We start from the raw sequence: 15420 nt of genomic DNA on the forward strand, positions 1-15420 counted from the left end.
ATCAACTCCTGACTCTATATCTCAGACTAGACTCATTCCTAGTCTAGGGATCCCGGTTTCCAGATGTTGGCATACTATATCGAATTTCAGTAAAAGAACTAAATCCACCTCTAATCAAACATCGATATAAGCCAAATATCCAGTATCTTGACCTATCCGTCACAGACTTTGGCAACCTCCGCCAATCACTATTCGGTGACAATGTGCAATGGGTCAGTGACGATTCCATCACCATCAGACTCGTCTGTCACAAGACCAATCGTCTAATGCATGCTTTCTATAAATCAATAGAACAAAAAAATCAATCAAATCAATGCACACAATAACAATAAGTATGTGGTTTAGGGAAACTCAAGTATTTCACACTCGAGTCATTCTCCCGAATCGACATTGACTTATACCTTTCTTTAGTTGTAGTTCTGACAACGTTCAAGTCTGGAATTCGAAGTCTGTCAATACTCAATCTGGCAATGACAATATCAAGAAGTACAATATCAATATACTGCTCAAATCAATACCGAATCTGATCAATCTGAATCTAACTCAAAATCAACGGCATAACGGAACAATCTGAATATCTCCGTCAAAACAATATCAACAGATATCAATTACCACAACTCATAATCGATACAGCACAAATCTGATATCAATCTCAATAAATCTACTCAGAAAATCATAACTATTTCATACGGTATCCGTTCTTCAATTCGGTTTCGATTATACGATGTCTAACATGTCGAGAACACCATATATGAATCATATCTGATTCTGACAGTATCATAATTTCAAAACATATCAAAACGTAATAAAACTTAAGTTCAGTTGAAGCTCTCGTCGATAGGAACACGGTACTGAAGTCGGATTGAAAATCAGACGGACGGATCGAAATATAAAGACGTAAGGATTTCTGAAGCTTCTCCGAGGCCCTCTCGTTCTTTTCTTCTGTTCAGACTCAAGAATGAAGGATTTCATATATATATTGCAAGTTGCGTGGCTAGAAACGTGGCATCATTTTTCATCCATATCAGGCGGCGCTCGGGCGGTTATGAATTTTCGCTCGGGCGCGGAATGTTCGGCCCTCGTGTATTATACAATGGCACTCGGGCGGTCATGAATTTCCGCCCAGGCGCAGAATGTTCGGCCCCCTTCATATTATCTAATGGCGCTCGGGCGGTCAAAAACTACCGCCTGGGCGCCGAACTTTCGGTCCAAAAATTGTGTCATTCCTATGCTTTGCCCAATCTAGTCTCGGAATGGCCCAGGCTATAATCACATCAGTTCATAATCAATAATATCAGATTAACAGAATCAAAATCTCGGGCATTACATAGAGGGAGGCCGAACCAAAACCACCGTCACCGGACACTGGAAAGCCACCGGCTCGCCGAGCTATGTATATGTGACGGATTGTTAAGTGATTGGAGTGAGGAAAAGCATGGTTTTTTTACAAAGGGAAAACTGGGAGTGGGAAGAAAACCAAATGGAAAATGAATGAGTATAGCCATTATACAAGATTTGCACACTTTTATTCGCAAGGTACAAATTTTACTCATGCAAAACTACACATATTGCTCGATATCTCCCGCACCAAAGCAAAGAAAATATTTGTCAAGAATTGCTATTACTTTTACGTAAAAAAAAGTATTTTTTGCAGCCACCCATCTTGCTCATTACTTTAATTTGTATACCATAGCTATTCGTATTCACCGGCATTTGTGATGGGTAATTCTGAAGTTGCAGGATGAACTGTCTTTGTACAGAGTTTACGTCGTATCCGGAAGTTTGGGAGCATTCGATCGACCCCCTTCTGCACCAGGAGAAACCACTGGGGGGACTATTAGCATAACAGTAGAGAACGACACAGAAGCTGATGTTTCTGTTGGGGCACCGATTTTTCGTACCCAAAGTGTAGCGGAAATTTAGAATTTTCAGATTCGACGTTCGAAACTGTCTTTAGGCGTCATATGTTTATTTAAACCTATATATGGTGTCAAGTTTGTATACCTGTTCGTTTTAAATGCTGGACTCCAAACCAATCTGAGATTAACGGAGATAGCCCTTCTCGTATTTCCATTCGAACATATCTCCGCCTTTTGTTCGTCAAATTAGTTGCATGATCAGATATTGTGTTCCTAGCTTGGATCACACTAAAAGAAGCTAAATGTTTTGTACGTTGAGACTGGATCGACCGAATCTCCAAAATCCAGGAGTCGGTGCAGCAGCGCTGGGCGCCGCCGTGGAAGAAACTTGGTGGCCGAAATTTTCACCAAAATTAATTTGGATTTCCAAGACTTTGTTATCAAAGTGGGTGCAAAAATTCTCTTATGTTATATGCTCCTAATTATATATTTATAAAGTGTGATTCCCGGTCCCAAAAGGAATCTCTCTGCCATCTTGATTCAAAATTATTGTTTCACCACGACTCGTAATTTACATTAAATAAAATTATCACATTATTATTATTATATCATATATTTATCAACTTTGGATAATGTATTATATATTAATATTATATATACACATATTTTATATATTCGTATAAATTGTATATATATAAACATTAATATATTTGTGCATGTACATTTAATATATGCATAGACATATTAATTAAATTAAATAATCATTATTTAATTTATATAATTAACTCATTGGTTAATTAATACTAGACTCATCTAGAACATTTTATGAGAGTTTTTACATATTAGTAGTCACCATTACTGGTACGATCATTTAATCAGTAAATTATAAATTCATTAAATAAATGATTCTGAACTCATTATAATCCCCGATCGACGATTTGATAGCGCCGATGTGTCAGCGCTACAAGTCTTGTTCATATAATGAAAATCCAAAATTTCGAAGATCATAATTTCACTTACTATATTGGCCATCTGTCAGTTTAGTGAAGTCCTTCAACAAATAGGCAGTTCCACTGTAATGATCGAGATTTTTATCTGTTAATCTGCGAAATGATTTATTATGATTTGATATGATTATGAAGGGCCAACCGAGACACGATTCGAAGTAACGTGAGATATAGAATGTGCGAGGACAGTACACTTCGCGCATATGCGCGATCAGTATGCGCGCATATGCGCGAGCTGTGCGAGAAATAATGAACAATTCCAGAGAACCTCGCGCATATGCGCGGAGATGAGGCGCCAATATGCGCGAGCTGCTGAGAAGTGAAACGCGAAGACCAGTAGGTCTCGCGCATATGCGCCGGTTGATGTCGCGCATATGCGCGAGACGTGTTAGACAAACATGAAGCCACTTGCCAGAATTTCAATCCGACATCAGTACTGTGTTCCTATCGACGCAGGCTACAACTGGATGTAAGTTTTATTAAGTTTTGATAGGTCTTGAAATTATGATATTGTTAGAATCAAATATGATTCATATATGATGTTCTTGGCATGTTAGACATCGTAGAATCGAAGTCAGATTGAGGAACAGATTGATTATGGAATTGTTATGATTTTTCAGAATATATCGATTGATATTGGACAGATTTGGATTGTTGATTGACTACCGATTGTATTGGATATTGGTTATGGATTGTAATTAATATCGGTTGAGATTGTATTGACGGGAATATCGAGATTATGCCGTTATGCCATTGATTTTGGGTTGAATCCAGATTGATCAGATTGGTATTGATTTGAGCAGTATATTGATATGGTATTATTGATATTGTCATTGCCAGATTGAGGGTTGACAGACTTTGAATTCCAGACAGGGACGCCGTCAGAACTGCAATAAAAGAAAGGTATAAGTCAATGTGGTATTGGGAGATCGACTTGAGTAGAATATACTTGAGTTTCCCTAAATCACATACTTATTATTATTATTTACATTGATTTGAATTGATATGCTTGTTCTATTAATTTATAGAAGCATGTATTAGACGAATATTAGACGAGTGATCTTGTGACATAAGTGCCGATAGTGATGGAATCGTCACTGGCACATTGCACCTTGTCACAAGATAGTGAATTGGCGATAGTGCCAAAGTCTGCGACGGATAGGTCAAGACACCAGATGTTTGGTTATATCGAAGTGGATAGAATTGGAATTTCTTCTATTACTGATGTTCGATATAGGAATGCCAACGTCTGGAAACCGGGATCCCTAGACTAGGATTGAGTCTAGTCTGAGACGTGGAGTCACGAGTCTGATTGACAGTCTTATATTGATTATGTTTTCAGATTTTGATACATATTCCTGATCGGTTTATGCTTTTATATTGGTTATATGATGGCATGTTTCGTTGATTTATACTGGGATATATATCTCACCGGAGTTATCCGGCTGTTGTCGTGTTTGTATGTGTGCATGGCAACAGGTGGAACAGGTTCAGGGTCGAGGAGATGAAGAGAGATCGTGATTAGAGTGGAGACTACGGACTTGATTGAGATAGGGTTTGAACACTTGATTTGTAGTCGTTAAACCTTAGTTTGAATGATTGTATATAGTACAAGACTTGTACTTTAATACTGACATGTATATTAGGATGTATTCCATTACGTTCCGCGTGTAATACTGTATTTTAAAAAGAAAAAAATTTAGACCTTGTTTATAATAATTGATTAAATTATCCCAAATGATGATTAAGAGAATGATTAGCGCCCGGGTCCCCACAACAGGTGGTATCAGAGCGATAGATCCTTTAGATTGAGATAGAAGCTAGTGAGCGGGGTAGATTGAATTCCTCTTCCTTGCTTTTGATTGCTAGCATGATTTACTGCTTTAATACATGTCTACCTGATTATCTGACTTTGATATGGTAATGTGTATTATTGAGATTGAATCAGAACCAATTCTTGATCAGAGGTAAGATGATCAGAAGGGAACTGATATATACATATTGTTGTATTTGGTTGCTTACCCTTTTGATAATCAGATATGCCTCCTCGAAGAGTACCGGAACAGGGTAGCACTTCGAATCCTCCAATGGATGTAACAGCAACACCGATGGAGACATTGTTGAAGAGATTTCAGTCATTCCATCCACCGACTCTGAAGGGTACTGAGACTTCAGTTGATTGCGAAAGTTGGTTAGACGACATTGAGATGATGTTTGAGTCCTTGGATTACACTGATGAACGGAGAGTGAAACTGATAGGGCACCAGTTGCATGATGTTGCAAAGAACTGGTGGATTACAACAAAGCGAGCCTTGGAGCATCGAGGTACAGTTATTACCTGGAATGTATTTAGAACTGAGTTTTATCAGAGATTCTTTCCAGTGTCGTACAGGAAGGATAAAGGAGCGGAATTTGCAAACTTGAGGCAGGGTCAATTGAATATTGAGGAATATGTGACTAAGTTCTCTACTTTGTTGCGATTTGCTCCACATGTGGCCGAGAATGAAGAAGATATTGCGGATCAGTTCATCAATGGTTAGCATACAGTACGGTCCCTTCAACACATACATCCTGATTGAATCTGCAACCATTGATATATCGAGAGTTGCATATGAATCTGAAAACGATGTGATTTATATTTGAATATAACAATGGCATAATATGTGCAACTAGAAAAAGGCATTTCCCTATAGCACATTTCTTGCTCTTGAAACATCTACTTATTTAAAATGCGGAAATATATATATTTTTTAGAAGCTCGCATTTGGACATTCCCATTTAAATATTTTGCATGCATGTAACACTACTGAAAAATATATCATTTAAAAATAATTGTAAATATTTGACAGTAAAAATAGAGCAGTTTAAAATGGTCAAGCTCATCCAACAAAATATGCGTAAACATAAATGAGTAAAAACCCTAAAAATCAACAGTGTATAAAAACCGGTGTATAAAAATGTTCATGCTCTCTCAAAACTCATAATAACATCATGTGCGGAAGAAATGTGGTCCTCGGGTCATGCACGCACATCCAGTCCTGCCGACTCAGAGTTCGGCACCTCCAGTCCCCTCAATAACATGATCACCTGCATCACACACGTCTAGTGAGTCTAAAGACTCAACACACCTGTACCAGGAATAACAAGTACATATACATAGCACATGGCAGTGAAAATATACTGTAATCAACATACCTTTCATGCACTTAAAAAGCGTAAATACAGACGGGCCATATGAATTCATTACATGTCAAAACAGCTCATCATTATCATCATTCATCATTAAAAATCATTTCATTTTGTGAATTCAGTTCATTAGTTGTAACTGTCGTACATCATTCATCATTTACGATGGATACATCATACATAGAACCGCGGTACCCGGCGGCTGTCGGACACCAGTGACAGTATTACTCATCCACTGTGCCAAGGCCTCGTCATCATCATTTACATATACGTCTTAAGCATTTACATATACTTCGATAGCCACAACTAATTCTCATCCTTCAAATCATCATCATTTTCATCACTTATCAAAATCATGCACATACGTAAATTTTCTTACAACCAAGCATGCAACGTATATTTCATATATTCATAAAAATCATGATCATGATGCATAAACATTTAAAAACATGATAAAATTTTCTCAGGGCGCTTCCAGGACAAAAATATCGACTCGGGTGCAAATGACCATTTTGCCCCTGGAAACCCAAAATGATCATTTTACCCCAGACCTATAAATTTCGACCCGAAGCTTACCAAACTCTTTAAAACATCCTAAAACATAATTATAAGCATTCTCAGACGTGAACTCGAGCCCGTTTCAAAACTTAAACGATTCGTTTTAAAACTTGGACTAGGGTCCCGGTTTTAACCCGAATCGGACCGAAAGTTAACCAAACTTCCCAAACTTTTTACCACACCGTATACCATTCTTAACAGCCCTCAAAACATCTAGACCAACCCATTAAACCTTTCGAGCCTAAGACCACAAGCTGCTGAAATTTTCGCACCATACCCCTTAGAAAACCCTAATCCACCAAACTCGAAACTTACTGACCCTAGGCTCTACCGGCTCGGAGCAGCCCTGGACCAACCCTTCCTAGCCCACCTTAGGACCCTACTGAACCAACCTAACCTAAACTCACAGCCTCATATCAACTGCATCACGCCAACAGTCGAGAGTCCTCCCAAGGCCCTCACCCGCGGCACCTCTAAGTTCATGACCCCAACCACACTTAAGCCAAATCCAGCAGCGTGCAACCACTCTAAGCCATGACTGGGACCCACCAGGGTCTGGTCCACGGCTTGGGATAGTTCAACACGCCACTGGCCTCACTCGAACACCCTAACTACACCCAACTGATCATACCTCAACCAAAAAGCACATGGCCCTTTACTCTTCTACACCATAAATCGACACCAGCCCTAAGACACGATCTCAATGTCTTGATCGGACCTTAGAATGTCCAAAAACCGTAGCCTCTTGCAGCCATACAATAAAACGTGAGAAGGGATCAAAAATATGCAAGGTTTTCATGTCAAACACCTTCAAAAACATAAGCACGATGTAGATCATAATGTTTTGATACAAATACATAAATTACAGCATATTATGGCGTGTATGAAGATAAAATGAGGTTACAAGCATCCCTTAGAGTTTATATGATCAAAAGCTTGAATATACGCGCGTGGAACGTGAAACGGAGAGGCGGGGAGGAAGCTTTCTTGAAGAAACAATGGGGGCTGAAGCTTGCTGGTTCTTTGCTGCTGAAAAAGCGTGAGAGAGGCTGTTGTAATAAGGGGTGGGCGGTTGCTATGATGGGAATGGGTTTAGGTTTTAGTTAAAATAAAGTGTACTAATGAGCCCTAATTGCATTTTAAAAGGATTAAAAGGGTATAAAGCCCATTAAGCAATAAAACCAAACCAACAAGCCCAAACACACTCCCGAAAAATATTTCATTTTTGTACGTTTTTAAAAATATCGTCCGAGCCCTCAAAAAGTCCTCCGAATCGTTAAAATTTGCGTACCGGTTAAAAATATGCTCTAGCGGGTAAAAATACCCAACAAAGCCCATTTTCAAGAATCATACTTAAAAACACATCATATTAATCAATTAAAATTAACCTTTCAATAAAAATATTTTTCCTGAATATCCCGGTCTCCGTTCCTCGTTCGAACGCGAAATGCAACTTAAAATCCTAATGCATGAAACTTTAAATAAACCATTAATTAAAACACAAATTAATGAAATAAACATGCATTTAATGATTTAAAGGAATTTAATAAAATACCAAAGAAATTTTATAACTTGCATGCATGTGATTCACGTGGACCTTCAGATTTCGGGACGTTTCAGCTCTGGCCAAAGACTTCTTGCACTATTAATTCATCAGATCAAATAGGATATCTTCACCCGTAGGCAAACTGTGAATCTCTTACTACAATGCATTTTCTCCTATGTATTTCGAAACAACACCCAACCTCGCCACCTGATGACTCTCAATGGAGTCGGTAAACGGATCAAAATGCATGCTAGTACGTATAGCCCCTACATTGTCCCGGGTCAAATGACTAATGATGTACAACTATAACCGCGGACTATTTTACTCGATAAGTGAGAACCACTTGGATAGTACGAGGGAGATTTGTTCAGTGCATCATCATATGATCACTCATCTGTACAATGGACATTTTCATGCCCTTGACAATGAAACATGGTGTTGACATCATAGATGCTAGTCTCAAGCTCAAGCTACTTTTATCCTTCTTTTATGTGGCTGATTCGACTATGAACATGTTTAGAATATACAGTACACTTTCTAATGAGTTTCATGATCTTACGTAGCGAGGCAGATCTCATGGTACCTATTGTATATTCAAGAACTTTATGTATACAGCTTGCATGTGTATACAGATAAAGGATAATGATATAAAATCGTAAAATATTATTAAAATAAAGATCGTTTTCATTGGAGTCAATAAAAGCTCAATCCACAATGTTAGGATCGGTTAATTCGGGTAAAGTGTTTAGAATGAGGGTTGTATAAAAACTTTAGGCTTTTTGAATTCTTTTTCAAATGTGAGTCAGATCTTTGAAAAACTGATCTCAAAATCTTGTATATCAATATTGATCCTTTAACTAAAATAGTGAGGAAATAAACAAAAGGATAGATTTGAATGGTTTGCCTAGGGTACTAAAATAACCGAATGTAAGAAGAAATGAACATGAAAATTTTTATGGATGTTTAGAGACTTCAAATGCTCCAACGTCACCCCTTCTATCTCAAGGATAGGTTTTCACTAAAAGACTTTGATTAGTACAATAAAATTTATGAACCCACTTCAGTTTGGACTTAAACACTGCCAAACTGAAACTCTTAGTTTTTCTTACACTTATCAGTTAATAACTGAATCGTTAAAATGACTAGCCTGATTGCTACAAATAATTCAGTGAAGTGTGACCTTGAGATTGCGATTGGCTTACTAGACAACTACTCTAACAAGCTTTCACTTATCCTATAGCCAATTATCTATAGATTTCAAACTCATTACTTCACAATGCTTCTCAAAGAATGGTCATGTCTGGGGTTTCGGCAGTGAATCAACAATGTTATCTGTAGAGGCGACTCTCTCTACTGTTATATCTAATCTTCCCACAATCTCCAAGATTATGTGGAACTTTCTCAATATATGTTTGGATCGCTGATGAGACCTTGATTAAATGTGATAGCTTGTATCTATGTTCCAATGTTCTAAATTGTGGACGCCTAAGCAGCAGAAGGCCATCGACCACATCACCTTTACCTTAGGCAGTTGAAGGTGAGCCAAGGCAAGCGCAGCGGGCGGTCAAAAATTAACAAAATTTTAAAAACCATTGGATGGATGAGAGATGGAGGAAAATTAGTTTCACATGGGAGCAAGGGTGTAAATAAATCTAATCATATCGTATATGATGAAACATTTAAGGCTCAAAATAGATGTATTCAAGTTTCTTAGTTCGGCTCGAAAGATTTGAACATGCTCGCGACTCGAAAGGTTCGAAATCTATTTATTTAATATATATTTATATTATATTAATAAAATATACATGCTTACAAACTATGAACAATATAATTTGAGCTCGAATTCGACTAAAAAAAATTTCGAATATGTTTGATTTCGTCTCACATTTGATATATTCAAATACAAATTAAATATTTTTTAGCATGTTCGAAAAACTTGTGAACCAACTTGGTTTATTTACACTCTTGAATGAGAGGGTGGTGAGTTTAATAAGGCTCATAAAGACCACAAACTCAAATTTAGCTTGACAAAAATTCGAATCAAGCTCGTGCTCGGATAGAAATTTTGATTCACGCCCCTAATTTATATACCCTCGACCTTTCATAATTAGACTCGTTCATATTTATATACAATCTGTGTGTATTAATTTTGTTGCTGTTTAAAACATATTAAATTGTTCTATAAGATATTGATCTCGAACCTCACGTTGAAGGTCTCTATAAAATTAGTGCTTTATCTCATAAAATTATATGCACACATACGAATCCCTACAATCATTTTAAACTTTAAAATTATTTAATTCATTTATCCAAAAACATAAAATAATCACTTCAAAGTTTCGGCCTCAATATTTTAAAAAGAACATCCAAGTTGTAATCCATTAGTTTCTATAATAAGTAAGTGGAAAATTATTTCAGAAAACAGATTTTTACTTTTTTTTATTATGAAAAGTTGCAATTTCGTAATCCTGAAAATCAATCACCAATAGTTCTCTTTTTAGAGAAAATGCCTAAGCGACCCTTCCCACCTAATCTTCAACATTACTATTTATCTTGATCAAACATGAAATTATGATTTGCAATCTACATAGTTTAAGGTTTTATCTTATACACATATATAGAATAGAAAGATAACAACTGCATCTTCCATCGTCATAAAAATAAAATAAAATGGTAATTTATTTTTATTTTTTAATATTATTTTTAAGAGTAGGTCTTTTGTGAGACGGTCTCACGAATCTTTATCTGTGAGACGGGTCAATCCTATCGATATTCACAATAAAAAGTAATACTCTTAGCATAAAAAATAATATTTTTTCATGGATGATCAAAATAAGATATTTGTCTCACAAAATACGACCCGTAAGACCATCTCATACAAGTTTTTGCTTATTTTTAATCTTAATAAATCAAAAAAAATATTAGCTTTCCGTCCATATTCCAAGTCATTTTCTACCTCTTCAATAACAACATTATTTATTTCGAAGGAATATACTCCTTTTTTATAGTTAGGGAGAAGATTATTACAATTTAGTTTCGAATCGAAGATATCGTCCCAAATTTGAATTATTGGTTTCAGATGAACTACAAGTCATCGGCGATACAGTACATATTTTGGAAACATGTTAAAAGCAAGGCTAAGCACAACCACGTGTCACCCTAAATTAAAAACACAATTAAGTTTGCCTAAATTGAAGTTTAGGCTGATTTACCTGTTAATTTTGTGGATCATATCTTTTATTCCGGTATTTGGAGATAATTTGTTGGAACGAATTTTCGGTTCAACGTCTCAAATAATGCATGACTTTTTTTGTAAAAAACTTACTTTTTTTTAATATTAAAACAGAACATATCAATCTAAAAATTTGAATCAATTGATTTTTGGATTAATATTATATACTTTTTTCAATAAATAAACTACTATGATTTGATTCTTTAGAATAATAATATTTTATGCATACGTTTGCACAACTGTAATAATAAAAAAATGTTGCAGCATAAATAGTAGGTTGTCTTTGTTAATTAATAAATTATTTTTGGTACCTTTTATATTTATTACATAAGCACACGTATATCATATATCTGATGTACATACATACATACATACATACATACATACATACATCATATATAATAAAAAACAATAAATTATATATAAATATATAATAGGTTCCCAAAAAACACAATAAATGGTATCTACGCAGCATTCATGATTATCCACTAGCATTCATGTTCTCTTCTTATCTATTTTTTTTTCCACTAACTTACGTTAATTTGAGTGAAAACATTTATTATATTTAACATTTTATCTATCTATTTTTAATATGATATAGTTATGAATTACTAATGTCAAATACTTAAATATTGGGTGCAATAGTTAATATTTTAGCAATGAATCATCTAATATGGTGTTTCGAATTATTCACTGTGGAATAATTTAAAAAATTTGAATTGGTGAAGTATATTGTTACGAAATATGAGATCATCGTATGTTTGGTTCTCGACAATTTCAAGTTGATGCATCCAAAAACCATACAAGCCGATGAATAATTTAAAAGTTTTGAGCTCCATATATCGTTTGCATTTGACATTGTCTTTATATTTTGAAAAAAATGATGAATAGTTTATATCATATCTAAGATTAGGTGTTCGACAAAATATTTAAATTAAAAAATATAAAAGGTAAAATGTTGGGTGCAATAATTGTCCATATTTGGTAGAGCGATCGAATCGTGGTGCTTGAGCTGCTGTGCGGTTTAAAAGATTTGAGTTGCACTATTACTACTAGCTATAGCTTTTGACAAAACGATAAGCACTCGGTCCTACAATTGGTATCAGAGCCAAGATCACGGGTTAGATTCTCATTGATTGCAAGGAGTGCAATTATTGGGAGAGAGATTGTTGGGTGTAATAATTGTCCCTACTTGGTAGAGCGATCGAATCGTGGCGCTTGAGCTGCTGTGTGTTTTAAAAGATTTGAGTTGCACCATTACTACTAATTACAGATTTTGATAAAACGACAAGCAATCGATCTTATATAAAACTTTAGAGAATTCACAGTGCTGTGATATAAAAATATAACTACAATTAAAGAAAGAAAATAAATAAGATTTGATAATAAACTTTAAAAATTCAAATACTATCGGAAGCAAAGCCCACATTTGACCCTATCCATAAAGGCATAAATTAAATCCCTTTTTATAAATATGTAATAAAATAATATATACTATGTCCTTTTCTTTATTACAACAACGTTTCAAATACTTCAATATTCAATACTCCCGACTCCATAACAATGTCTTCTAGTGAATCCGCCCCTGCCGGAACCTCGCTCACAGCCGTTCATCCTGATATCGTCCAATACCAAATCCTGAACAGGCTTGATGGAGCCACCCTTGCTTCCACCAGCTGCGCTTCCGTTCATTTTCAGTCTTTATGCAACGAAGATCGGTTATGGCAGCGGATTTGCAACTCCACTTGGCCCTCCACCGCCCATCCCCGCGTACGCAGCGCCGTCTCCGCCTTCCCCTCTGCCCACCGTTCTTTCTACTCCGATTCTTTCCCTAATTCCCTCCACAAGTGCCGGGATGAGACCTGTTCGTCAGAGACGTCGGAGTTGATTTCCGCCGTGGATATGTACTACGACAACAAGCCGGTATACTCAAAAGTCATGCGAACGGAGACTATTTCATCTTGGTTCATGAGTTCTCCTTTCAGGCTGGAGCTTCTGAACCCGAAAGAGACAATCCCCACGCCGCTGAAATCGAGAACCGACGGCACGTGCAAGGAACGCGCTCAGGAGTTCCTGAGGGTGAGCTGGATTCTGATCGACCCCGCCAATAAACGGGCGGTCAACGTGGCGAGCCAGAAGGCGGTGGAGGCACGGCTGCACTGGCTTAACGAGGACTTACAGCTCCGATACGCCACAGTGGCCTCAGACTGCCGCGGAAACTTAGTCCAGTGTGCCGTGGTGGTGAAATGCGGCGGGAAAGACGGGGGAGAATTGGAGGTGAAGGAGGTGGGCATGCAGGTGGAGGACATGGAGGGAAAGATTCTTGGCGGGATGGAGAGTTTGGTAATTTTACGTGGAGCCATGAATGGAGAAAGGGAGAGGACCGACGTGGACATGGAGAGAGAGATGTACGACATGTTTCGGAGGAACAAGGAAGAGTTGAGAGAGAGGAAACAGAGGAGAGAAAGAGGTCTGGACATGGTGTTCATAGCTACAGGACTTTCTATTTTCTTTGCAATTTTACTTTTTTCACTCTGCAGGTGCAGGTGAAATTATTAGTTTAGATTTTTTTTTATATTTTGATATAATACACAAAAATATTATATATTTATCTGAATATTAATGCAGTGTCATAAATTTATTGGATGTAATTAAACAATAAAAATTTATATGTCCAATATAGAAGTGACACTTCATCAATATTATAAATGTGTGTGGTAAATATACAGCATATTAAAATTCGTGTATATATATATATACACACACTTTGTCTATAATGTCCAATAAAATTCTTAAACCATGTGTATAAGTGGAGTTTCAAGTTTGTTTCATCACAAAGGCAAGTATTTAATTTCTCGAGAAAATGTTTTGGTATGGAATGTTTGATCTTTCACAATTCTTTTCATTTATATCGTATGATTTCAGTTTTAGTCCATTATTTTTTTTATAAAAAAAATTAGTTCTTTTTCGGTCAGCGTTAACGTGTGTAAAGTCATGCTGATACTATGATGCAAAATGATTAATATTACAAAACAAGTTATGAAAATGGCGAAAAATTTATAAAGAAGTCACTTGTATTTTTTCGCGATTCACAATACATTATTACTTGTTTATGTAAAATATAGTGACTGGATCAAACTAACCTTGATATGGAGTAGTCTCTTTCTCATCTCATTGAGAGTGGAATTCATCTCAACACAAGTTGGACCACTCATCAAATTGGGGAGAGCATGTCTTTTTTGTAGTACAATTTAACAAGAAAGGCCAAACAAATTAAATACAGAGAATCAATATCATCAATACAAACTTAATAAGTGAAATATGTGATTTAGCAGTTAATTGTTCTTGTGTGGTATTAGTGACCAAAATCGAGTGGAAATACGATCGTCTGGCATGTAATTACAGTGATGCCGCTACCTAACTAAAATCAATAATTGCAAAAAAAAAAAAAAAAATGGATTGCTTCCTCAGCTTGCTTTCCCCGGTATTGAGAGGATGGATCGATGGACAGTCAATTTTTGCACCTTCCGATATTTTAATATTCAAATTAAATAATATTCTATTTTCATATTTATGAATTAGCTCAATGGTCACATCTTAATACAAGATAATTATATGATTTATGTTATTAAGAATGTTTTTTTTATGAAACAAAACTTAACGAAAATTCATTTACAAAGTTGATAAAATAAAAACCATATTTTCAGGAAATATATATATATATGTATATATATATATATAACAAAATATCATATTTAATTTGTTTAATCCTCCCACTTTTTTTCCCAAAAAGTAGCCTGAATTAACAGATTTGATGAATATTTATGAAACAATTTTATGAAATTGGCATTTTTAACTTTTAAGAAAGCCATAGATAAGTTTGAAATATAATCAAAGTTCAGGTGGATCATTGAATTTTTTAACGTTAATCATGAGGGTGCTTATTCTTTTCCTTAAAAACTTTCTTAGCCAGTTAATTGTCCAAAAAGTAGTAGTTTACGATTTCACACTGGCAATTCAAATTAACTTTAA

At 35.9% G+C, this 15420-nt stretch overlaps 1 protein-coding gene across 1 annotated transcript; it reads left to right on the forward strand.

Moving 5' to 3' along the window:
- The first annotated feature begins 12841 nt into the window (after nt 1-12841).
- On the forward strand, nt 12842-13999 carry LOC142539216 (F-box protein At2g27310-like). The gene has a single exon (XM_075644503.1). The coding sequence runs from the start codon at nt 12952-12954 to the stop codon at nt 13936-13938; it is 987 nt and encodes a 328-aa protein (XP_075500618.1). The 5' UTR covers nt 12842-12951; the 3' UTR covers nt 13939-13999.
- Nucleotides 14000-15420: the final 1421 nt, after the last annotated feature.

Source organism: Primulina tabacum, chromosome 3 (assembly GCF_025594145.1).
Source record: "Primulina tabacum isolate GXHZ01 chromosome 3, ASM2559414v2, whole genome shotgun sequence".
In the NCBI taxonomy this organism is placed as follows: Eukaryota; Viridiplantae; Streptophyta; class Magnoliopsida; order Lamiales; family Gesneriaceae; genus Primulina; species Primulina tabacum.

Coding starts and splice junctions, on each gene's coding strand:
- LOC142539216 (XM_075644503.1), top strand. CDS start 12,952: ATGTCTTCTAGTGAATCCGCCCCTGCCGGAACCTCGCTCACAGCCGTT.